Consider the following 24,446-nt stretch of genomic DNA (forward strand, 5'->3'; position numbering starts at 1 on the left):
AATTCCGAGCCTAATTGTTCTCTTCTTCATTGTTCTGTAACAGTTTAACATTAACATTAATATACATTTTTATAGACTTTTTCAGCTACCAAAAATATTTCCAATATTAACAAGTAAATACTATTACTTTGAAGAGTGTATCAATTTTTAAAAATCATGACATCACGTAGCAGAATATATTCTGAAAAAATTAAAATAAATCAGAAACACAACACTGATCACTGATAGCAGAGTCTGGTAAAATTTATTATCTTTTATTTCAGTTAAAGAAATTTGCTACTTCACCATAAAATGTCTATTAGTAACTACAAAAACATACCAAACTCTGGAAAAATATTTCCTATGTAAGATATTCTTTCTTTATACAGCTTCATCTATATCAAGAGCCTTTCTTGCTTTCTTTCTCCTTCCTGTTTGAAAATATATATTTAGGTTTTCTTACCCGTGATATTGTTAAAGAACTAACAGGCAACTTTCTCTCGTATGTTTTATCCATTAAAGATGCTAGATCAGCTGTGAAGACAAAGAAGAAAAATGAACCTTGTTAAATTTACACATTTCTTATGGACAACTTAACAGATACAACTCCTACCAGATGGCTGCCATCATTATGAAACCACTATTAAAACTGATGCACTTTCTTGCTCTCGTTAGAAATCATTATTGTATAAATCAAAGAAGATAAGGAATATTAGTAACATTTTAAAAAATTTTTAAATGATTTATTTAATTGCAGTAAGGACTATTTTAAAAATCCTAGCATATATTTAGTTTTAAAAAAATACACCAATAAAGTGTCCCTGGAAGGAGGCACAAGAAAGTGTTATTATTGACAGACTCTAGGGAAAGGAAGAAATCTGTATCAAGTAATAAGAAGACAGAGGTAATCAATAGACAAGTATCTTTTGAAGACCTATTGAGTGCATTAACCATTTTTTTCCCTCTCTTGATTCAGTAGCTACTGGGGGAAAGCAACTTTGCAAAATCCCTAAAACCTAGTGTGATATAAAAGTAATCAGTTTTTCTTATGACAGTCTTAAAGAGACTGACACCAGATGATTAAAGAAAGATAAAGACTCCCACCCCCATCACATGCACACACAAAGAAGTCCCTAAATCCTCTTCGCACTAAGGCAAATTAATATGTTAAATCTAGTTGCTCACAGAATGATATTAAACAGCACTCCTGTGATACCAAATCTTTATGATCATTTCATAATAGATGCCCTTGTGTTGAGATGATAGACATTATAAAGAATTACCTCCCTTTACTCAAAATTTAAACTTTTACTTAAAAAAAAAAGGAGGATCAGGCTCTACTGGCCTAATTAAAGTGGCCTCCATTTCCTTGTGGATTTCACATAGTGCATGCACAATGTAGAACGAAACGTTGGATTAGGTTGGCTTCTGTAGTGTGATAACCCAAGATTCCGTTTTAATCCTTCACACCAAGACATCTTCCGTCAAGTGAAATCGCTGAGACCTCAAAAAAGGCAACAGCTGCAGACCCAGCATCTGCTGAATAACATTTGCATATTGCAAGTCAGAGAGAGGTTTGCTGCGAAATATGTGACCAATCACCTCACATGATAGCATCGGCGTGATGAATGAGGCGGCAAACTGCACAGGGCAGGGATGGCCGGGAAAGCTGGGGCAGCTGCGGCCTGCAGAGGGCTGGCACCACAGGCTTCTGGACTGTGGGCTTCAGCAGTCAAGATCACACTTCATGTTTCACCGAGGGGCCAGCAGATGCCCAGGTTTTGTTCAAAGGGATGTGCTAAGGAAGATGCTTTCTTTCCCGTCACTCAGCTCCTCAGGCATATACATTGCAGTGGATGGTTGAAGTCAACAAAGACTACAAGGGAAAATGGGTCTGAAAATTTGAATTCTTCATTTAACAAAACTTAAAGCTGTACAGATAATGTGGAAGTATGCCCAGAAAATGACATGTCTACTAGTATAAAAATGCCGTTCTTGTTTGAAGAAAACAACACCAAGTATAGGAGTGTAGTGGTTCACAAACTTGGTTGAGGATTCCTAACCTCACACCTAGAGGGCAATTCTAATTCTGTAGGTTTGAGGTGAGACCAGGGGAATCCAAGTTTTTAAACAAGGCCCCAGGAAACTGGGATGCAGCTTCTCAAGACTAGAGTGAGTTATATTTAAAAACTACCGTGGGCGCAACACGGAATCAGTCTTGGATGTTCCTCCTAAGCTTGAAAAGATGTTAAATGGAATTTTGTTTCTGGAATAAGGTGGACAAAATATCCTTTAAAATTTTCCTCCTAGTAGAAAAATACCTAGGTAAAATATTTCTAAAAGTTTTTTGCAAATATGACTGAGCTTTCAAGAAAGTAGATATAAATGCCAGAGGCCGAAGGCAGGACAGGAGCACAAGCCTTGAGTTTTTAAGGGAGCACTGATAGTAGCAGTCACCTGAGAGCATCTGCAGGTCCCTAGCGACACAGCTTTGGTTTTAATGGCTTACAGGGCACCGAGGATAAAACCAAGGCTTTTATAAGATGACAAACTGGTTCAGGAATCCACAGGTAAAGCCAGGACCACCTAGCGCTACAAGAGTGGGAAGGTGAATTAGAAAATAATGCACCCTGAAAAGATAAATGCAAGGAGGCTGTGCCCTGAGGATCCTAAATTGCAGTCAGCCCTCACACCTCTGCCGCCCTAATTCATACGTCCTGTGTTACACATGGTATATCAACCTGAGAATTTTGTTCAAAGTGGTTTAAAAAGTTTACTTTACTATATGAAATTCTAGAAAATACAAACTCGTCTTGCAGTGATAGGAAGCGTATCAGTGGTCGCCTGGGAGTCTGGGAGGGGGAGGAAAGGATGACAGAGCAGAAGGAGAAAACTGTGTGTGGCGTGGCAGACACGCTCATTATCATGACTGTGGTGGTGATTTCATGGATGTACATACATGTGTCAAAACTTATCACATTAAATATGTGCAGTGTATTTTATATAAAGAATATCTTACTAAAGGTATAAAAAAAAAACTTGGTGAATAAGTTAAAGAGGAGGTTAGACAGAGGTGAGGTGAGAGTTAATGACGTGAAAGGTCTAAAAGAAATTACACAGAATGCAGCAAAGATAAAGATGAAATGTATGAAAGAGGAATAAGAGATATAGAAAAACATAATATAGAAAATAGATATAATAGAATAGATATAGACTAGATATAGAAATAGGTATAGATGTAGAAAATAGAATAAGAAGGCCTAAACTACATTTAACTGAATTTATAAAAGAAGTTAATAAAGAGAATGAGGAGAGGTGATACACAATGAGATAATAACTAAGTATTTTTTTTAGAATTAATAAAAGATATGCTTTCAGATTCAGGAAACACATAAAATCTCTAATCAATTAAATCAACACCTGCACCATGATACATTACGGTGAAACTGAAGAAAACAAAAAAAGTAGCCAGAAGGAAAATATAAATTACTTATAAAGGAAAAACAACTACACCAACTGGTATTTTCTCAGTAGGAACAACAGTAGACAGTAGAATAATATGTTGGGAGTAAATACTATCAACATAGATTTAGAAATCTAATAATCTTATGTTTCAAGATTTAGGGAAAAGTAAGATATTTTTAGACAAACAAAAACTGAGAGAATTTATTAGCCACAAACACTCAAGGAACTTTGGCGAAGTTGTGTTTTTAAGATGTGTTTTTTTGCAAGAAGGAAAATGATCTTTTAAAGAAGACTGGAGAGACTAAAAAGAATGGCAAGTAAGTAAAACTGCTTAAATCTGAGGGAAAATTGACTGTTTAAAATAATAGTGTCTTGTGTTTGTGTTTTAAAGGATAAAACATTAACATCAGACAAAACATATGGTTGGAGGTATGTGCATGTCTGGACTAAAAAATAGTAGAGTGTGATTAACATTAGATTTTAAGTTAATTATGCATGTTGGAAGTTAGAGCAATTATCTAAAATATATAGATTTAGAATGCTAGAATCTACCATTCTAAAAGAGTAGAAACTGAGGAAATAATTTCTACACCAGTAAGGGGGGAAAATGTAAAAAACAAAAACAGTGGTAATCAATCCAAAAGAAGAAAGGGAAAAAAACAAGAAAGATGAGAGAAATAACAAAATATGATAGAAATAAATCCAAATATATCAGTAATCATAAAATGACAATATAAATAGACTACATTTTCTAGTTAAATAGACGATTGTCAGATTGGTTAAAAATACAAAATCTAGCTATGTAAATCAAAAGAACACTGAAGAATTAAAAATAAATGTATCAAAAATGTACTAGGCAAACAGTAGCCAAAAGAAACCCAGTGTAGCTGTATTAACATCAAACACAACAGACTTAAAGGTAAAAAACATTATTTTCAAATATATGGTGATGGAAGGAGAACTGACTCTGGGTGGTGAACACACAATGGGATTTATAAATGATGTAATACAGAATTGTACACCTGAAATCTATGTAACTTTACTAACAATTGTCGCCCCAATAAACTTTAATTAAAAAAAAAGCATTATTTTTACAGGTGGGTCATTACATAATGATAAAAAAATAATTTTTACAAGATAATTTTACCTAGTGTGCACCAAAGTAACACAGCTTTACAGTATATACAATTCTCAGGGAAAAAAATGGCAATCTTCTTAATGATCACAAAATCTGTAGCAAAGATGTGCTGAGAAAGAAGTGTCTTTCTTATAAGAGCATGGTCTCTGGGTGAAAGTTGTGATGGGGAAGGTCCCTTAAGGAAAGATGGATCCTCTATTGAATCCTGGGAGTTTTAAGCGAGAAGTTGTTAGATGGTTTCAGTTTTTCATGATTTCTGTGTAACTGTACATCATTTTTATTCATTCGGTCAACCCTAAGATCTTTCTGGGCTTAGGACCATCTACATATCTTTTCTATAATATTTACATAATAGAGAACTGGATACAAGTTATAATTATACTTCCTAGAAAAAGTGATCTGAAAAACAGGCTGAAATGGTGTTTTTGCTCCCCACATGTAAAAAGGAAAACAAGGACAGATGACATACAAATATAACGTGTATAAAAGTAATAGAAGGAAGTAGGAAAAACTAATCTAGGAACCATTTTGAATATAGATATTTAGATTTCCTTCTATTTGTCTCTCTATCTGTCACCAGGAAGTTTAAAACAAATAGTTCCAAAAAAGGAAAAATGTGAAGCGAAGCTTTGTATACATATATACTGAAAAATGAGACTGAAGGAGGATGATTTGCACAAGTCAGGCCATCTTTAGACTAGCCAGCTGATGGTAAATATGAAACCTAGCAAATGAATAGATGTCACAGAGATGCAAATATGGAATTGATAAAAGTTAAGAAAATAGGCTTCAGAAAATCTCCATCAGGCTTCAAGAGCAGGATTTGAAAAATTACTGCAACAAGCCAAAGGCTTTCACAGATGAAATGCCACCGCAAAACCAAACCTCAGCTAATGGGAGAGAGAGGCGTCTGTGAAAGATGGCCATAGTGCTCAGGTTCAGCCTGAAAGCAAATGTGTCAATGGTGAAATTCTCCTTGGTTTCTGAAAGGGAGTTCTTAAAAAACAAAACAGTAACCAAAACCAAAAGGTGTCCCTTACTTTATGATTACTTATAAACTGAAAAATCAGAAGTAAAATATTTAACTCAGTAGGGTTCAGGCATCCAATTCTGCTTAAGTCACCTGGGCCCTTAACCTAGCAGGGTGACAAGCAAACTTCCTGTCATAGAACCCAGGGAGCTTCTCCATCAGACCTGCCTTCCTACCGTGTTCCCGCTCTCCCAAATGGTTTTCTCCTAAATCCTACTCACTGTGGGTCCTAGTGTGGAATCCAAAAGCTACTAACTGGCTAATGCTAGTAACTTTCACCCTGTACCTTCCCCAACAGATGTGACAGGCAGTAGAGGGATTTCGGAGGCAATTCTTTCATTCAGTGTTTATTTTAACCCCAGGGAAGCCCAGTACAGAAACAGTCTAAAACTGAAATCTGACTTGAGTTGTAAAGCCCAAGAACTCCTACGGCTCTACAGAGAACTAAGGTACTTTCAATAAAAAATAACTGCAATGAATTAAAATGTCTAGAATGCTTAAATCCATAAGTTCATAATCATATTTTAAAAAACCCTCATTGATCATCTTTGGAGGAGGGTAAGGGGTCAACTCATTATTGAAAACTGCCTCTTCCATACATACTGCATCTCAGAATACCTAAAATGTTGATGAAAGGACATTCTTTTACAAAAATTTTTCTGGATAATAAGTGGGTAAGAAAGGATAGAATTCAAATAGCAACAGTTTGCAGCTCCTAATATTCATAATGGATCTAAGCAATGATCACGAATGGCCTTAACATCACAGAGGGACAACCTGCTGTGTGCCTCCTGACAAAACAATACTTCTTATGAAGTATTCATGCCAAAAGTAAAAAAACAAAAGCAGAAAAAACCTGAATCTTATGAAGCCTCCTTCTCTGCCAGTTTTATAGGACATATGGAAGGTAGAAGTATATGTTAAAACCACCATAAGGATAAAAACAGCAGATTCAGAATGTGGGAAACTCTGTAAGACAAAGATCTGTTTTCTTCAACAAATACATTAAAAGAAAGAGAGAGCGAAACCTACAGATTCACAAGATACCTAAGAGACCTCTCAGCACATTACAAGATATGGACCTTATCTGGATTCCATTTCAACAAACTATAAATTTAAAAAATATGTATAAGACATTTGCGGGGAAATGTGAACATTGATGGATATAATGATGTTAAGGAATTACTAATTTTTAGATATGAGAATGCTATTAGTTATGATTTTAAAAAATCCTTATCTTTTAGAGGTACATACCAAAATACATATGAAATGATCTAATAACAAAGATTTGTTAAAAAGCAATCTGGTGATGGGGCAGAAGATTGATGAAACAAGACTGGCTTGGAACTGGTAACTGTTGAAGCTGGGTCATGGTTCATGGGGGTCCATTATACTATTCTCTCTACTTTCATGTTTCTATAAAAAATATTTTAAAAGCAGCAAGAAGGGACATAACCAATTACACTATACAAAACTTATGTGCATCCTGGTTCAACCAAACCATTAAAATATTTGAGAATCAGGGAAATTTGAACATTGACTAGATATTTAATATTTAAACAGTTATTAATATTTTAGGTGTGATAATGGTATTAAAATATCCTTATCTTTTAGAGGTACACAATGAAATATTTATGGATGAAATGACATGATGCTTGGGATTTGCCTCAAAATAATCCAAAGGATCTGGATGGGGGAATAAGTAGAAGTAGAGATGAAGTACATTGGCCATGGCTGATAGCTGTTGAAACCAGATTATGGGTAAAGGGGATTCCTTATACCACTCTACTTTTGTATATATTTCAGATCTGTCATTAAAAACATTAAAAAAAAATTAACCGATGGTGTTAGAAGTCAGGATAACGGTTACCTTTGAAGACAATGGGAGCTGCAACAAGGGCTTCTGGAGTGGTAGTAATGTTCTGTCCTACACAGGTTTGCTCACTTTGTGATAACTTATCAGTCTGTATATTATGATTTGTGCACTTCTCAGAATATTTTACAATGCAATCAAAACGCTGTATTTTGTTTGTTTGTTTTTTAAAGCAAGAAATCCACTGCTTCAACGCAAGGGAAGACACTATCGTAGAATTGCAGGTACTACAGCAATAACAGAGAAAGCTATTTTTGAGCAGAAAAGCAACAGAATACTGTACGGCTCTAAGCAAATGTCACAATCTGGCTTCAGTTTCCTCATCTCTGAGGGGTACATAGCAGCTGCCTTAGCCGGCTGATGTGAGCATTAAATAGGATGGTGCGTGTGAAGGGCTTCACAGAGAACCTGGCCCACGGCTAGCACTGAACAGAGCTTATCTTTTGATTTTTGTCTAAGGACCAGCACTGCATTCATGGCCTGCTTGCCCCCTAGACTGCAGTGAAGGTACACTGTACTACGGAGAACTCCAGGTGTTGATCAAGACTCCCATGGTAATAAACTACCCTCAGACTGGGAGCTGGACTGAGCCCCACACCCTTCCCCCAAGGCTCTGAGAACCACAAACGACACTGAAGAAAGGAGGCACCAGAGCCGCATGCCCATCAGAGAGAAGAACCCAGAACGTCTGCACTGGATTTTACATAAAGACAAATCATTTCAGCAGATGTAAGACCAAGAGCCACTCCACACCTCTTCCCTCTGCCGAGCTCCACTCCCCTCCACGCCCTCCAACCCGGATGCGTGGAGTAAATGCCTCACATCGTCCCTCCCGCAACGAACGAGCCCGCACCGGTAACAACCTCCAATCACAGAGCTGTACCTACTGAGGGTAGCCCTCCGCGCACGCGCGCACGGGGAGCCTCCCGGAAAGGCTTTCGACCAGGATCGGACCCAGACGCTGGGCTCCACCGGCTGCGCCGCGGTGTCCGAAGAGGGCGCACTGCCACCTACTGCCGTATCTTCTGGAAGCGGCATCAGGCGCGGCGCCTGACCCCGCTGGTCTCACTTCTCAGTGCCAATATCCCAACCCAAACACTAAAGAGTTAGGGAAAATGTATTAATAGCACGTAGGAGTTCAAGTTTGTTTTATTCACATTCTGTTAGACAGTAGGAAAAAAGAAATTATTGTCTCAAAGAACCCCTTTTCCTTCCAAGCCGTTTGAGTTTCAAAACCTTATTCACCTCCCACGTTTTCTATTAGGGTAAAATCAAGTGGCCTAGGGACTCATTCATTCCACATATTTCTGGAGCACCTACTGTATGTCAGGGTATTAGCAGAGGCAGGCATTACCATCATCCCCAATTTATAGGTACAGGAGCCAAGGTTGAGTTTCTGAAAGACGGCAGACTTGGGTTTACACTTAGATGTCTGGACCCCAAGTGCTGACTCTTCACATCACACTGCATAAGGAAGGTATAAAGTACTGTAAGAATATAGGGCAAGGAAAAATCTAACTGGGTCGAGATTCAGGACTGCAGTAAACAGCAGGTGGTACTGCTTTTCCAAGTATTATAATCTTAACGGAGAGGAGACAATTACCCCCATATATTTATTCGTTGCATATTATTATGTTTATTCTCTGGCAAACAGCTTTTGTTTATTCAGGAATCCATGAAAATCTTCCCTTAGATTTGTCTCCGAAGAACAGAGGGCAGACTATACCCCAAACCAAGGTGCCAAATATAATGGTCTTATTTACTAATCTCCCCTTCACATAAAAAAAGTGTTAACAATAACTTGCCTGAAATTCTTCGTTCTCTTCTCTATACTTCCATAGCACTTTTCTTAAAATTCATATATGGCACCTCAGAACAAACTTTGCAATATAACTGAGTCTATGTTGGTTTCATCACTGTAACAGTGGTTTCCAAAAGGAGTACTACTGGCCGTAGAGGAAATTTTGCAATATATGGGGGTATTTTCTTGACTGTCTGAATGGCTGGAGGGCATTGCTGGCACTTAATGGGCAGAAGACAGGAAAATTAGATAACCTGCAATGCCGAGACTGTCCAACATATCAAAACATCATCTCTATTGGGAGCCAACATTTTCAGCATGAAGAGGAAATACAAATATGGATTAGAGGAAGGCAAAGAAGAACCCTGTGGGGATGAACTGGAATTGGAGGTTTCAGTATGAACTCATTTATAAACTATGTGCATGTGTGCATACATGCATGAATGTGCACATCTGTATGCTTATGTGTATATGTATACGTGTTTTCCTAGCTCTGTCCACTGAATGGGCCAAGATGCAATAACTCCACAGTAGCAAGAGGACATCCGTTATACAGATCTTTGTTTCTAATACCATTCCCTACTAAAAGGAACCAGGACTTCTTGGAGAAATAGTTGATTCCAGAGCTACAGCAGGAAAGGTACAAGATGAGCCCAGAAGATGGAGAGCCAGCTTGAAAGGGCTTCTACTAGCCAAATCTGGGACAATTTCGTCACCCAAATAATTAAGGATGGTAATGAATCATAAAAAGGGGAATCCACAATCCATAAGACCATATGGATAATAAATAGAGTTCAAAGAAAGAAATGAGAGAAGATGGAGCTCTTGATTAGAGTAGAATCCTGAATACTAACTAGAAATGTAGAAGTACTAATGGAGCTGGAAAACCATCATTTTGTAACTGTCTTAGTAAAGACTGATTCAGGCAAGATGCATAAATGGATGCTAAATCTAGGGGGAAACTTTTGATAAAGAGCAGAATATTTGCATGATATTAAAATATCTCCCCACAGACTGCCTATTAGTCATAAAGGAGGAAAACAGTAACTCTCCGGGGGGAAATCAGACACGCTTGACTGGGTGATCAAAGTTAACATCACCAGTGAAGGTAGATCAACAACAGGTATCTCTTTACATGTGTATGGAGAAGGACAAATACCACTGACAATCTCGCAACTGGGAAAGCACAACTGATCTAATCATGAGAAAATATCAGACAAACCCCAAAAGAATACTTTATTAAAAAGGGGGCTGGCTTCTTAAAAAATGTCATCAATAAACACTAAAGCATTCAGGATAAAGGGCTGTAATACATGCAAAAAACTCTCAAATGGTTAAAAAAAAAGTGTGTGCATACAGAGAATGAGAAAGCAAAAACAAATGGGTCAAAATGGTGACAATGTGTGAATCTGGGCTAAGGGTATACAGATGCTCTTTGTATTATTCTTATAACTTTTTGTAAGTTTCAAATTATTTCCCGAAACAAAATTAAAAATATTTGGTCCATATTTCATGCCATGTATGACATGGTAGACATTCACATTTTAAAAAAATAACCTGTTCCAAAACTAACTCCATTTTACATGCGAGTATAAACACAAAGCACTTTTGGGGGCATAATTTGAAAATAACTAAATTTTCCATAAATGCAACTGTCATGTAAATTGTGGAAAGACAGCATTTGGATTCATTCAGAACTTTACTAAGAGTTCACCATTTTGTGACTAAAACCGTGTCACTTATGATAATGCCATATTTGTCACGGTATTTGCCACGGTATTTGACTTTGCCAGCACACCACATTTGTATAATCTGTATATCTATCTGTTATTCACAGTGATTCTACATTTCAGTGCAAGCATGCAATTACTAGTCTTCAGATTCTCCACAGCTCTGCTTTGGCTGGCCCCTGCCCATACACCCAACCCCAGGTCTCACAAACCAACTTTGCGCTTGCAATCATACTATCAAGGAAGCAAATGAGTTCTTTGAACATTCCCACTCCACCCTCTGCCACTCCCAAGGTAGCTGTTATAGGCAGCTGTAAAAGAATGTCCCTTCCCTACCCCCCTAGGGAAAATATTAGATCAGTACTGGAACTGATCCAAAAATTACATTAGTTTTATAAAACTATCACCAATCGTCTGACTTTATCAATGTCCCAATGATGTTATATGTAATACATACTATATTTTTGAAGCATGCACATTTCTACAAAGTGCTCATAGGGTCAGTGATTTCTTTTAGGCCTTGTTCTTTTATAAAAGAAAGGCTGCTATTTGTGTAATACGACACAGGGAACAGGGAAAGGGAAGTTCTATATAATGAGGGGCCTACTACCTGGAAGATGTTAGCCACCTATTTTCCCTAAATGGTTTAAATGAGATTATAACACTATTTCAAATCTATCACCTGGTGGTAAAATAGAGAAGAGTCAAAAAGCTTTCTTAGGACCACAAGTTAAGTAATGAAAATTACAAAAGATGAAAGTATGAAATATATTTTTCTCTGCAGATAATGTAGAACAGAGAGGCTGCGTGGCAACTAACTATATGATAAAAAGTGGACAAAAACAAGAAAGAAAAGAATTGCTTATATAATTTAGAAAGGCTAATTGTCAAGGCAAAAAAGAAACAGAAGTTTGCAGGATAGCACAAATGATTTTGCCACACGTGAAACAATAGTCTTAATTCTTTTTAAGACCGAAAATGTGCTTATCTGACTTAAGATTATCATAAAAGCATTATTTCATATACACATCATATGAATATGTGATAATAAACATATGGAGTGACTGAAATGACACATAGGTACCTACCAAGGTGACACTCTTCTTTTTCTCTTGTTTCCCATTTGTGGCTGTCCACATATGCCGCAGAAAGCAGGCATCTTTTACCTGAGGCAAAAGACAATGATATCAACGTGCATGGTTCTACAACAGGTTCTGTTTATCTGTTTTATTAAACACATCTATCATATCTTCCATTTGTTAGATTATTGAAGATCCTAGCATGATACTGTAACCAACATTGCACCGTTAACAATTCAGTGCATGCGCAGTGAGAGCATACGTGCACAACTCAGAGCATACAAGCTCGAACAAGCAGAAGACGTAGAAAACTGAAAATTTTTACAATAATGTTATGGGCAAAACTGTTGGTAATTTTGATCATATAACTTCAGGACTAGGAGCCATTTGTTTCCACTAAATTACAGCCTAGGTGAGCCCTAGAACTCCTTAGCACCGAAAACATTTGCTGAACTGTTGCTCAATGCATTAATCAAATGCTTTATAATCGTTAGTTACTCCTAAAAACATTGCCATCTGACTTAGATCAGCAAATTTACCCTTATTTCACATAAAGTAACCAGTAACATCTTACCCAGCACCCTAGTGGTAAGTAAGAGAAACCTGGTAAACCAAATTTGAGCTAACCCACAAAATAACATAGGTGTATTCCCAGCACCTGGCACAATGACGGGCGTATGGCAATATTCAATAATTATGAGCTTAAGGAATGCATGAGAGACAATGAGTGGCAACTTACTCAAAATTAAACCTTTGTGCTTCAAGTGTCAAAGGACTCTATCCAGAAAGTAAAAGGACCACTCACAGAATGGGAGAAAATATTTGCAAATCATTTATATGATAAGGGACTTGTAACCAGAATACATAAATAACTCTTATTAGTGAAAATTTAAAAAGAGGAGCAATCAACTGAAAAATTGGCAAATGATTTGAACAAATATTTCTCAAAAAGACATATACATACACACAAACATATGCACATACACACAAATGGCCAACAAGTACATGGAAAGATACTTAGTATCATTTGCCATTAGGGAAATGCAAAATACATTGAAATGCTACTCTGTACCCACTCGGACTATAATAAAAAAGAGAGATACTAGCCATTGATATGGAACCCCCACGCATTGCAGGTGAAACTGTAAAATAGTGCAGCCATTTTGGAAAAGTTTGGCAGTTCCTCAAAATATTAACATTGGAGTTGCCATATAACCCAGCAATTCCTCTCCTAGGTAAATACCCAAGAGAAATGAAATCACGTATCCACACAGAAATTTATATACAAATGATCATAGCAATATTATTCATAATAGCTCAAAAATGGAAACAATGCATATACCCATCAACTGATGAATAAACAAAATGTGGTATATTCTTACAATGGAATATTATTTGACAGTAAAATGAAATGAAGTACATATATGTGATATGACATGGGCGGATCTCTAAAACATTATGCTAAGTGAAAAAGAGGCCAGTTACAAAAGATCACATATTATATAATTCTCTTTAAATGTAAAGACCACAGTAGGCAAATCTATAGAGACAGACAGCATATTAGTGGTTGCCTAGATTTGGAGGGTAGGGAGTCAGGAAAGCTAGGGGGAAATTGGAGAGTAACTGTTAAATAGGTTTGTTCTTGAGGTGGTGAAAATGTCCTAAACTGATTGTGGTGATGGCTGGAAGAGGGAGTCAGGTTGGTTAGTGTGATATGTGCAAGACAGAGTGATGTAAGAACTTGATTTGCCCTTGCTCACTTTGAAGATGTTTGAGAAAGGGGTCCATCAACCAAGGAGTGTAGGTGGTCTCTAAAAAATGGAAAAGCCGAGGAAACAGGTTCTCCCTTAGAGATTCTCAAAGGGATCACATCCCTTTCAACACCTTGATTTTAGCACAGTAGGCCCTGTATTGGTCTTTTGGCCTACAGAGAGCTAAGATAATAAATCTGTGTTGTTTTAAGCCACCACATTTATGCTAATTTGGTAACCTTCTTACCCTTCATCCAGGCAGTTTTTGAGGCAACCATATGCTCTATCTCAAATATCTGCTATACAAAGAAACATTTTCTCCATTTAATTCTGAAAAGAATTAAAACCAGAATTTCAGTACAACTAAAAACACTCATGAAAGAGGACTTCCAGAACTGCTTCAGAAAGGGGCAAGAACGATGGACTGTGTGTTCGAAGTGAGGGGGAGTATTTTGTGGGGGATTAATGACAATGTGTCTTTTACTGTAATAAATTTTTTATTTATTTATACATTCATTGTATCTTTTGATCAAACCTCGTGAGTGCCTAACCTAACATCCCCTATATAGTAGGTGCCCAGTAAGTTTCCTTTCTCTAGTCTCTTCATATAGTGAAGTCACTTTTTGGTTCAACTCAATAAAGTTTCCTTGTATCCTCTTGCTCATGTTAAGTTGCCCTTCTTCATTATGAAGTAAGGAGAGTCAATGGTAGCACCAAAGTGTTCCAAATATTGATATATCATGAGTTTGTACAAAGTAGACAATTTTTTCTCTCTTATCCTGCAATGGTTCAAGATGTTTTGATGATTTAAAGTCAAGTTATTATCAGCATTTTCAAAACCCCGAGTGGTTCATAATGTACTATCCTACTTACTTATATTATTTGCCGTATAGCCTCTAATTCCTGATTTCAAAACTCCTTTCATCTATGGTCTAACCCAGTGCTTGCTCAATATAACTTTCTGTAATGATGGAAATGCTCAATCATGAGCTGTCCAATAAATACAGTAGCTACTAGTCACAGGTGTCTACTGAGCTCTTAAAATGTAGCTAGTACAACTAAGAAACAGAATTTTAAATTTTATTTAATTTTAAGTAATTTAATTAGCCATATGTAGCTAGTAGTTACCACAATGGGGGTAGCACAGGTGTATAACCTACAAGTTCACCAGTTCAAACTAAGACCAAAATACTAACTGGAAATTCTCTCAATTCCCCCTTATCTAATTTCCATTCCCTTGTTAGAATGATTGCCCCCAAACATTCTAAGCAACCAAGATACCCTCCCTGACAAACAATCTAAGGTCTTGTTTAAATTGAAAAGCATTCACTAACAACCATAACTACACATAGCTGTAAACAGCTACAACAGTTAATTCTTACTGACGTGCCAGGTATTGAGCATACACCACTTTACCTAATGTGTGGCATTAAATATTTTCACCAGGTAGGTCAACCAGTTTGGTCAACCAGTTTAATCCTCAGAAAACTTCTGGTGGCCAAATCTGAGGTTTCACGTTAATATTTAATTGCTGTTCCTAAAAAAGTGTGAGCCAGAGAGTGTGTGTGTTACTTTTTTATAGGGGCTCGAGGAGGTAAGTAGAAAAGAGGAGATGATAGGCATTGGAAACATGGATTGTAATTATTGCATTTTAATCATATAACTTGTCAGGATTAAGCTTCTGGAAATGTTAAAAAGATTTCCAATGTCTTTAGCAGCAGATCCATTAAACAAATAGGTTTTGAGTGGGCTGCCATTCACTCAGGTATCAAAGTACTTTTTAGAAGTAACTATATTAGCATTTATTGTCTATACATGGAAAACTGTAGCAAAGAAAGGTCAATCAAAACTTGTGCCCAATGTCATCAGGAACAGTAAGATCAGTATACTGAAAAATGCTTCCACCAACTGAAGACTAGGGGTCTGGCCAGGTGTGAGGTGGTTTATAACGCCGCTCCAAGGAAACCTCAGCAGAGAGGAAAATGCATAGCCCCAGGGGTGGACATACTCGGACTTTTCACGGTCCGCAAAAAGACAATCACCCATAACGCACAAACTCAGCAAATCATAGGCAAAAGCGTTCATGCCTTGACTTTTTCTGCTGTTTCCATCTTTGGATGGGCAGACACATTATTTTACCGAAGGAAATGGGTCAGAGACCCTACCTCCCCTTTCTGGGCTACCAAATACTCCAAATCATTTCTCCAGCAACTAGATTCCAGAAGCATTTCTTCTCCTCTTGAAAGCCCACCTCTCCCTTCACTCAAGGAACCTAGTTCTCAGGGACCTAAAGAAGCAGCCCCATGAAGGCAGCAGCCACCAACCTGCCAGGGAATGCTGAGGCAGAAGTACTTTCCGCGCCAGGAGGATCCCGCATCGCACCATGGGGGCCGCCATCTTGGAGCATACCAAGGAGAAAGCCGGTCCGGGGCTGTTGAGGGCGGGGCCCAGTCGAGCCGACGCTCCTCCCCCCTCCCGGTTCCGGCAGTTGGTGCGGCCCGGGACGGCATGGCAGCTGCTTTTCGGCCCCCGAAGCAAGCCCTGCTGCATGCGCTGCGGAGTTTGGTGTATCCTGGGGTGGGAGGCTCAGGCTCCCCCTGCTGCCGCTGCCCTGTCGGAGGTATCCGCGGCCTCGGGCCGTGAAGGAGGGGAGGGATGGGACAGAAGGGGCCTCACCTCAGCGCACATCACTTTGGAGAAATAACAGCGCCTCAGTTATTTACGGGCCTGGGGCAGCTGAGCGTGCCCTCGCCGTCTGGCTGTGCATGGCTGCAGCGGTGGCTCCTGGCTGTCGTGGACGCCGGTGTGCCTGGGAACCATAGGACAGCCGGGCTGGGGTCTTGACCTTGGGGCCGTAGCACTCCCTCGGATGGGGCTACGTTGCTCTCCGGAAACCCCTCTTCCCTCTTGGTTGTACTGAGATTGGGAGCCGAGGTGTTAGCTAACAATCTGAAAGGCTTGGAGCAGGTTTCTTGATTTGTAAAATTTTCCCTTAATATCTTCATGAAAATGATTTAATTTGAAAATCCTGGTGAGTGATAATAAAATATTTAATACTTTGTATCAGTGCATTTTACATACACTCATTCCTTCTCACAAGACCCAGTAATAGAGGTACCATTCTTTTCTCCATTTATATAGGAGGGAACAGCAAGTCGAACTAATCTGCCCAAGGTCCGAGGGAACTGGTAGGGTTGGGATTTGAACACAGGCAGCCACACAGAAGAGTCCAGATGTAACCACTTCTCTGGACTGCCTTTTCACAAATAAGCAGCAACTTTTGTTGTTACCTTGTTATTGCAGTACCCAGAGCTCTTTTAATGGGTGATCCTTTGGCCAAGCTCCATCCACTCCTTGCACAGCCGAGCATCCTAAAGAAATGATGATGTTTTCCAAACACATCTTTTCTGCTAAGTTGGCAGTGATTTCTGATGTGATCTTTGAAGATACTGAGAGTCCACATCTGAGAGGCCACAACACTTCATTTCAAAAATGACAGAACTGGGAATTCCAATGGTCACACTATAGTTTTTCCACTACACGATGCGATTCTTTGTAGGTAAACTAGATATACTTGTTTTGCACTTAATCGATGACCTTTAGTTGGTTTGTTTTTAAATTCCCTTGTTATCCCTTAACCAGATGGTGAATGTCTATTTGTCTTTCAGATCCCAGATTCCTGTCAACCCATCCTCACACACAACCACTAGCTCCTTTCACACACACAAACAAAACTTGTCTTGCTGAGACTTGTATTCTTTGTTAGTTTGGAGATGTTTTTCCCTCTAGGGTGACTTATATTTGTATCTGCCTAGGTGGATTACTTATACTAAGTGAAGATAAAATTAGTTATTAGAAGCTATGAAGCTCTACTCATGTTATTTGCTAAATATAAAACAAAATAATTTTACTCTTTTTCTTTCTCTAATTTTTAGCTAAAAGATATCTACTTACAGATAACATTATGAAATTAAAAGAATTTCAGCATAAGAAGGTGGCTATTGCACATAGTCTTCCTGGCACCAAAGGTAAATTCATTCCTTCTCTCCTGCACATTGAGTTTTTCCCAATACTTCGACTTCTTTATAAACACAGCAAAATTCTGCTCTTTTAATAACTCTTTTTGTGTGTCCCTGCTGACTTTTTCCGCTGTCCTGCTTCTCACTGTCAAGTGTTTAAAGCATCTAATTAACACTTGCTTCTCTTCACTCACAGTCCTGCCTTCAGAAATCAGTCTCCCCTCACTTCTCTGCTAAACATACTGTTACATAATACCACCTGTGGTACAAGAAGCTACGCCTTAGGAGTGAGGGAGAATATATTCATCTCCTATTTAGCAGACCCAGTTTAAATTTTACTTCAGTCTTTTGGAGATATGCAAAGTTTGCAAAATTAGGCCTCCATGTCTATCTGGTTGTTATTTCCAACGGTCATAGTCTTTTTAAGGCGGTGACAGTTGTGCATATGTCCTGAGGCAATTCATATGAGTGCCAATCTACTCCACTGTCAGATTGACACTTATAAAATCCAGTCACCATTTCATATTATAAGCCTCCAAAAGGGTACTGGGCTATATACTACATGTACTAACTCACCCCCTGGTTTCCTAGCTCTTCCATAATTGACTTGACCCTTTCTGAAGTCCCGTGTGATTTCCTATTAATCTAGTCACAGTTCTCCCCTCTCCACCTCCCCCCACCCCAAGTTTATGCTGTTACTCGTGCTAATTCCCATACCTAAAATGCCCCCTCTCCTCAGTTTCTCCAACCCTATCCCGCCGTTTCCTTCCTCTCTGGTAACATCTCCACTCCCCCAAACCAGGTCTGTTCCTGCCACCCTGATTTCTCTCTTCTCTCCTATTACATTTATAATCAGTCATGCGTCACCACCATTGTCAGATAACTTTGTATGAATATATCTTGTCTTCTTGAATAGAATTTGCCCTTCCAGGGCGGGAGCCATACCTCTGTGTATGCATATATGATAAGCACTTAAATCTTGATTGATTTATTAAAATACAAATTACAGTTGTTGAAATTTGGGGTTCTTAAGGTTTATTAAGAAGAATTAAGAAGTACAAGATGTAAAGTCATCCTACTGAAATTTTTTATGTTGGAAATTATTTAGCAATATTTAATAGAATAAATCCTCTTAAATCTAAGAGTGATTGAAGGAATAAAAAAAATGAGAACAATAATGTCTGTGATTTACTGGCAGTTACTCTTTGCTAGGCCCTGTGCTAAATGCTTTACATACATTATCTCAACCCCATGAGGTAGGTGTCATGATCCTCACTTCACACATGGGAATCAGGTCTCAATGACAAGAGTCTGCATGCAGGTGGCAGAGCCTAGATTTCAGCCCAGGTCCTTCTATCTCTAAAACCTTTAACCTTTAACCAAATCAAGATTGGAGGACCCACTACATTATCTCACAACCAACCTAGTGGGCTTTCTTTTCTCATAAATCAAGGGCAGTGTCTGTTTCAGCTTCCAGATCTTATGTTTTTAATGTATATCGTGCCACTCCTTTAAACAGCATTCCTTCAAAGCTCCGGGCCTTGGAGCAAATCCTGTAAATTTTGTTTTTGGCAGCTTCTGATACTGAGAACAGCCTTGCCTTCTGGAAAGCAGCTGCTTACTTCGTGCCTGCCTTGCATCTCACCCCACATTCTGGGGAGAGTACAGTCCCTTCCGAATGCCAAGAAACAGTGCTTTCCTTTTGGTGTGTGACTGTTCTCCCCGTCCCCACGCTGGTTGATCAGGTGCAAGACAAGGGACAGAGGCAGATTATGATCACCTTGAAATGATTCTTATTAAAAAGGGACCTTTTTTTTTTTTTCTGACCTTTTTTTTTTTTTTTTTAATTTATTGGGGTGACAATTGTTAGTAGAATTACATAGATTTCAGTTGTGCAATTCTGTATCACATCATCCATAAATCACACTGTGTGTTCACCACCCAGAGTCAGCTCCCCTTCCATCACCATACATTTGATCCCCCTCACCCTCATCCCCCACCCCCAACCCCTTTACCTTCTGGTAACCACCAAATTACGTTCCCCAGATTAATTTTCAAACCCGTGGCCATCCTGTGGTCACCGACTGCCCTCCAATCCCCTCACCCTCCCCCTCACCCCCCACCCCTCCCGCCCATCTAGCAACCCTCAGTTTTTCCTCATTGTCTCCAAAACTGTTTCTGATTAGTTCATTCACTTATTCTTTTCTTTAGAATCCGCAAATAAGTGAGATCATATGGTACTTATCTTTCTCTGTCTGACTTATTTCACTTAACATAATGTTCTCTAGATCCATCCATGTTGTTGCAAATGGTAAGATTTCTTTCTTCTTTATGGCTGCATAATACTCCATTGTTTTTTTTTTTTTTACACTCTATGCATTATGTAATCCTATGGCGTGCTTTCTAACAACTGAGTAGAGAGGCACAAAGAGGAATGAGAGGTAAAGTTGAACCAAATGAAAGAGACCCGCAGTATTCCTGAATCGTGTGTCAACCACTATGGGTAAAAGTATCGTCAGCTCACATTTTTCTTTCCGTTTTCCACCTAGATGCCCTGATAATTGATAGTTTGGATATCTCAGTTACATTTTCTTTCTTTTTTTCCTCCCCTCGTGGGTCACCTGTAAATACAGTTCTTTGGGCTAAAACTCTTGGATATTAGTTCTTAAACTTCAGTGTGCATGAGGATCACCCAGGTAGTCACAAATGCATATTCTTGCGCTCCTATCCTCAGAGATTCTGGTTAGAAAGTCAGGAGTGGGGCCTGGGCTTGTGCCCCTGTGACACACACGCTTTGCTTTATGCACCGTCTCTGACACTGCTCTCGAGGAGACCAGCCTGGGATGGGAGGCTGCATAGGCCCCTTTGCAACATGCCGAGTTCTGGCTTCCCCTTCGCCCTGAGGCCAGACTCTGACAGTCCGGTCAGCCTTAGCGATGTCCACCACCCCGTGCTTTCTTCCAGAAACCTATTTGAGAAAGTTGGAAGAGAAATTGACCCAGAACAAGCTCATCTTGAAGGAGGAATTGAGAACCGTGCTTCATTTGTGTGAGTCCCGGGATGATGTGGAACTGGTTAAAAATGTCATTTACAGGTGAGGCATTTCCTTAGAATTCTGTCAGCCTTTGTCTCTTCTCACTTTGTTCCTTTTCCTGAGCAGTCTCATCTACTTCCAAGATTTCAGCCATCACCTATACACTGATGATTTCCAAATCTGTCATTCAGATGCCTGTCCTGAGCTCCAGACATTTAAATTCATTCATTTAGCAAACACTTATTGGGTTCCTATTACATGCCAAGTGCTGAGGATAGAAAAACAGATGATTCATGCCCCAAGAAATTCATGCCCCAGCCTGTTTACTGACTCCACTTATATGTCCCCTAGGTCTTCACATTCAACTTATATAAATTTCTTTCTCTCTCTGTTTCCTGTTGTACTGACCAGTCACTCAGGATGGATACGGAGGAACCTCTTTCTTTCTCCTAGTCTCATATGCTCTCCCTGACAGGGTAAGAAATCCGACTGCTTCTTCTGCCCCAGTAGACCTCTGTCCCCATTTCTCAGTGTCTTAGTTCAGGTCTCGACGTCTCTCACTTGGACTCCTAACTAGTCTTCCTCCTCCAAGCTTATGTCTGTTATGTTGCATTGTCTCTGATCCATTACTAGAATTTCCTATGTCAGAAGGAACTCACATGAAATCAGTCAGCTGTTAGGTGAGACCCAGCAAAGGTTCCGCTTACTCGGGAGCAAATCAATAGGCTGCATTTCTGAAATTAAGTCAGTTGCTTCTTTTTACCATTCTTTAAATACATATTTCTATACACAGACCTGCATTTATATTGCATACTTATAGAGAGAAATACAAGGTATTAATATATAGAATACTAGAAGAATATATACCAAAAGTTAACCATGGTTCTCTGGGAATTACACATTGTATATTTTTTATTTGTCTAAGTGTGTACTTTTTTTATTTCTCCAACCTGTGTATAGTGGACATTATCAATTTTATAATGTGAAAAAATTGATGTTCTTTTCAAAAAGAAGAGAAAAAACAAAATTACACAAAATTCATTGAAAATTTGAAAAACACCAAAAAAGTAGAAAGAAGAAAGGTATCATAAATCCTGCTGTTTCAGTTGTCTCTTGCTGCGTAACAAACCACACCAGAATGCAATGGCATGTTATTTCATTTAATCCCCAGAAAAACTCTGAGTTGAGTTCTCTTCCTGTCTCCATTTTACAGATGAGGAACCTGAAGCAAGGAGTGGTTAATTAATTTGCTCATGGTTACACGGTTAATAAATAGAAGGTCTGGGATTTGAACTGTCACTTTGGAATCAGAGTCTAAAAATCCTATTCACTGCACTATATTGTCTTGCTTTATTGAGCTATGATTGACAAACTGATAATTCATGCCCCAAGAAATACAGATAATTCTTTACATACATTGAAGATGTGACAACTTTATGTTTTGATATAACTTTTGTAATTGGAATTTCAGATGTGTCTTTAAGTACACATCATCATTCTGTTTGGCCGTATATATGTTTAGGATAGACTATTCATAGACTACTGTGACTTTCTTCAGTAGGTTTAAAAGTGTTCTGTTTTTTAAAGTCAGAGCTTGTCCCCATGGTATTTGGGATTTGTTCACTCAATATATGAATTGTCTTAAAATCTGAATTACATGTAATCACGAGGCACTTGTTTTGTTACCAGATGGTCTCCTTGGTATCCAAAGCACAAAGAGTTGGTTATTGAAAGTAAATTTATGCTAATGATTTACAGTTCTGCAGTTCTAACTGGCAGACTGGCCGCTGGAAGAAATCTCAAGCCACATGTAAGACATCCCTGTCTTTGAAATTTGCCTTTACCTAAACCTAAAATTTCAAACCGGCATTTAACTTGTTTTGCTAGTGGTTATAGCTCGCCTCTGCCTTTCCCCGAGCTGAGAAAAACAGAGAGATTGGTCTGAATGGTAAAATGCACCTGTTGGCTGTCTGCCACCCTAGATATGAACGAAGCCAGCCTTGGTGGGGACAGAGCATCCCCCAGCCTTTTCCTTTGCTCTTGTGTGGAGGCAGTGTCGTTCTGATGGGCTTACAGATGCGAGACTCTGCTATCTCCTGACATGTGCCCACACTCCATCCAGCGCGTTGTTGGCCAATTGAGAAAATAATCACTGTACATTTTCCTCTCTTTTATTTCACAGGGTGCGTGGGCCTCCAACACACCCCGTTTGTTTATTTGCTGATTTAAATGCCTGGTGTATTTCTTCTGATTATCTTCAGTTCTGCCCTTTTCCCCTTCAGACTGTGAGAGTATCTCCTTTATTGTGTCCCTAGCACCTAGCAAAGTGCATGCCATGGTCTGTCTGTCCTTTTTCCTCCGTCCCCCCGTTTGGCTCATTGAATCATTTTGGTTACCAGGTACCATGCGGAGAACAGAAACATCACTTTGGGGGAGTATAAGTTTGGACCACTTTTCATGAGGTTGTGCTACGAGTTGGATGATGAGGAGTCTGCAACAGAGCTCATCAAAGACCAGGTTGTCTCCTGATTGCGTTCCCTGCCAATGTCATTTCCTTATGCTGAGACCTGGATGTTTTCAGTGATGTTGGGAAAGGCATCTGCCCTGTACACATAATTGTTAGAGAAGGGCTGCTGAGCTGAATGAAGGAGCTCTTCCTTCCCCGCATTTTTAAGGTTTCCTTGGAGCAGCTCCCATGAAGAGGTGTAGGTCTCTTCACACAGAGGTATAGAACTGATGTGGAAGGGACATAGGGACAGATTACATGGTACCTACCTACCTGGGATGTGTGTCCACCTGGGACTGACATCCTCGCTTTTGAGGAGCTTTTAGTGGGGGACAGTTTAAGACCAGCTGCCGTTTTAAGACTGCCTTTCCTGTCCTTTTCTCCTGTTTTTGTAGTTTTACTTCTGGTTGAAGGCTACATTGTAAAGTGCTTTTCTATTTTCAAAATACTTTTATATATTCCAATTTTCCTAAAAACAGAAAATAGCAACGATTATTTTTAAATTATTTATTGAGTACTGACTATCTCCTCAGCATTGTGCTTAAGCACTTTATAAGTTCGTTTCCCACAATAGCCCTGGTGAGCTAGATACTACTATTAGTATTTCCATTTTACAGATGAGGAAACTGAGACTCAGAGACATTATAAATTTATCCATGGTCAGAAACATTTGTTAAACCTGGGGGCCAGGACTGGCCACAGGGGACATTTTAATATTTTTAGGAACCTCCACAACTAACTAAGTTGCCCTTCTGCCTCTAACTTTTGTTAATATAAAGGTTCTGTCCATAGTGGAATTAACTCTCAGCTTGCCCCTCTTTTAAGGACACCAATGCATTAGAAAGATGACCATAATATATGACTAAGCAGAGAAAAGGTGGTTTTCAGAACAGTATGGATGAGTTGGAGCCTATTTTTTCCTAAAAGAATAAATATATATTTACATTTTGGGATAGATGTATTAAAAAATCTGGAAAGATACACACTAAACTGCTTATGTTTTAGAGGGTAGAATTATAGAAAATATTTACTTTTTACTTT

At 38.9% G+C, this 24,446-nt stretch overlaps 2 protein-coding genes across 2 annotated transcripts in view; one reads left to right on the forward strand and one right to left on the reverse strand.

Moving 5' to 3' along the window:
• Positions 1-16,318, reverse strand: part of MRPS27 (mitochondrial ribosomal protein S27) — a 73,854-nt gene extending 57,536 nt beyond the window's left edge. The window contains exons 1-3 of the mRNA XM_033110607.1: positions 16,171-16,318; positions 12,105-12,182; positions 443-513 (exon numbers count right to left, since the gene is read on the reverse strand). Of these exons, the coding sequence (XP_032966498.1) occupies positions 443-513; positions 12,105-12,182; positions 16,171-16,243 (222 nt within the window). The 5' untranslated portion in view covers positions 16,244-16,318. The remainder of the gene's footprint in view (positions 1-442; positions 514-12,104; positions 12,183-16,170) is intronic.
• Positions 16,195-24,446, forward strand: part of PTCD2 (pentatricopeptide repeat domain 2) — a 30,574-nt gene continuing 22,322 nt past the window's right edge. The window contains 5 exon segments of the mRNA XM_033110608.1: positions 16,195-16,275; positions 16,278-16,466; positions 17,782-17,874; positions 20,830-20,959; positions 23,299-23,416. Coding sequence (XP_032966499.1) covers positions 16,230-16,275; positions 16,278-16,466; positions 17,782-17,874; positions 20,830-20,959; positions 23,299-23,416 — 576 coding nt within the window. The 5' untranslated portion in view covers positions 16,195-16,229.

The sequence above is a fragment of the Rhinolophus ferrumequinum genome, chromosome 7, assembly GCF_004115265.2.
Source record: "Rhinolophus ferrumequinum isolate MPI-CBG mRhiFer1 chromosome 7, mRhiFer1_v1.p, whole genome shotgun sequence".
Taxonomy (NCBI): Eukaryota; Metazoa; Chordata; class Mammalia; order Chiroptera; family Rhinolophidae; genus Rhinolophus; species Rhinolophus ferrumequinum.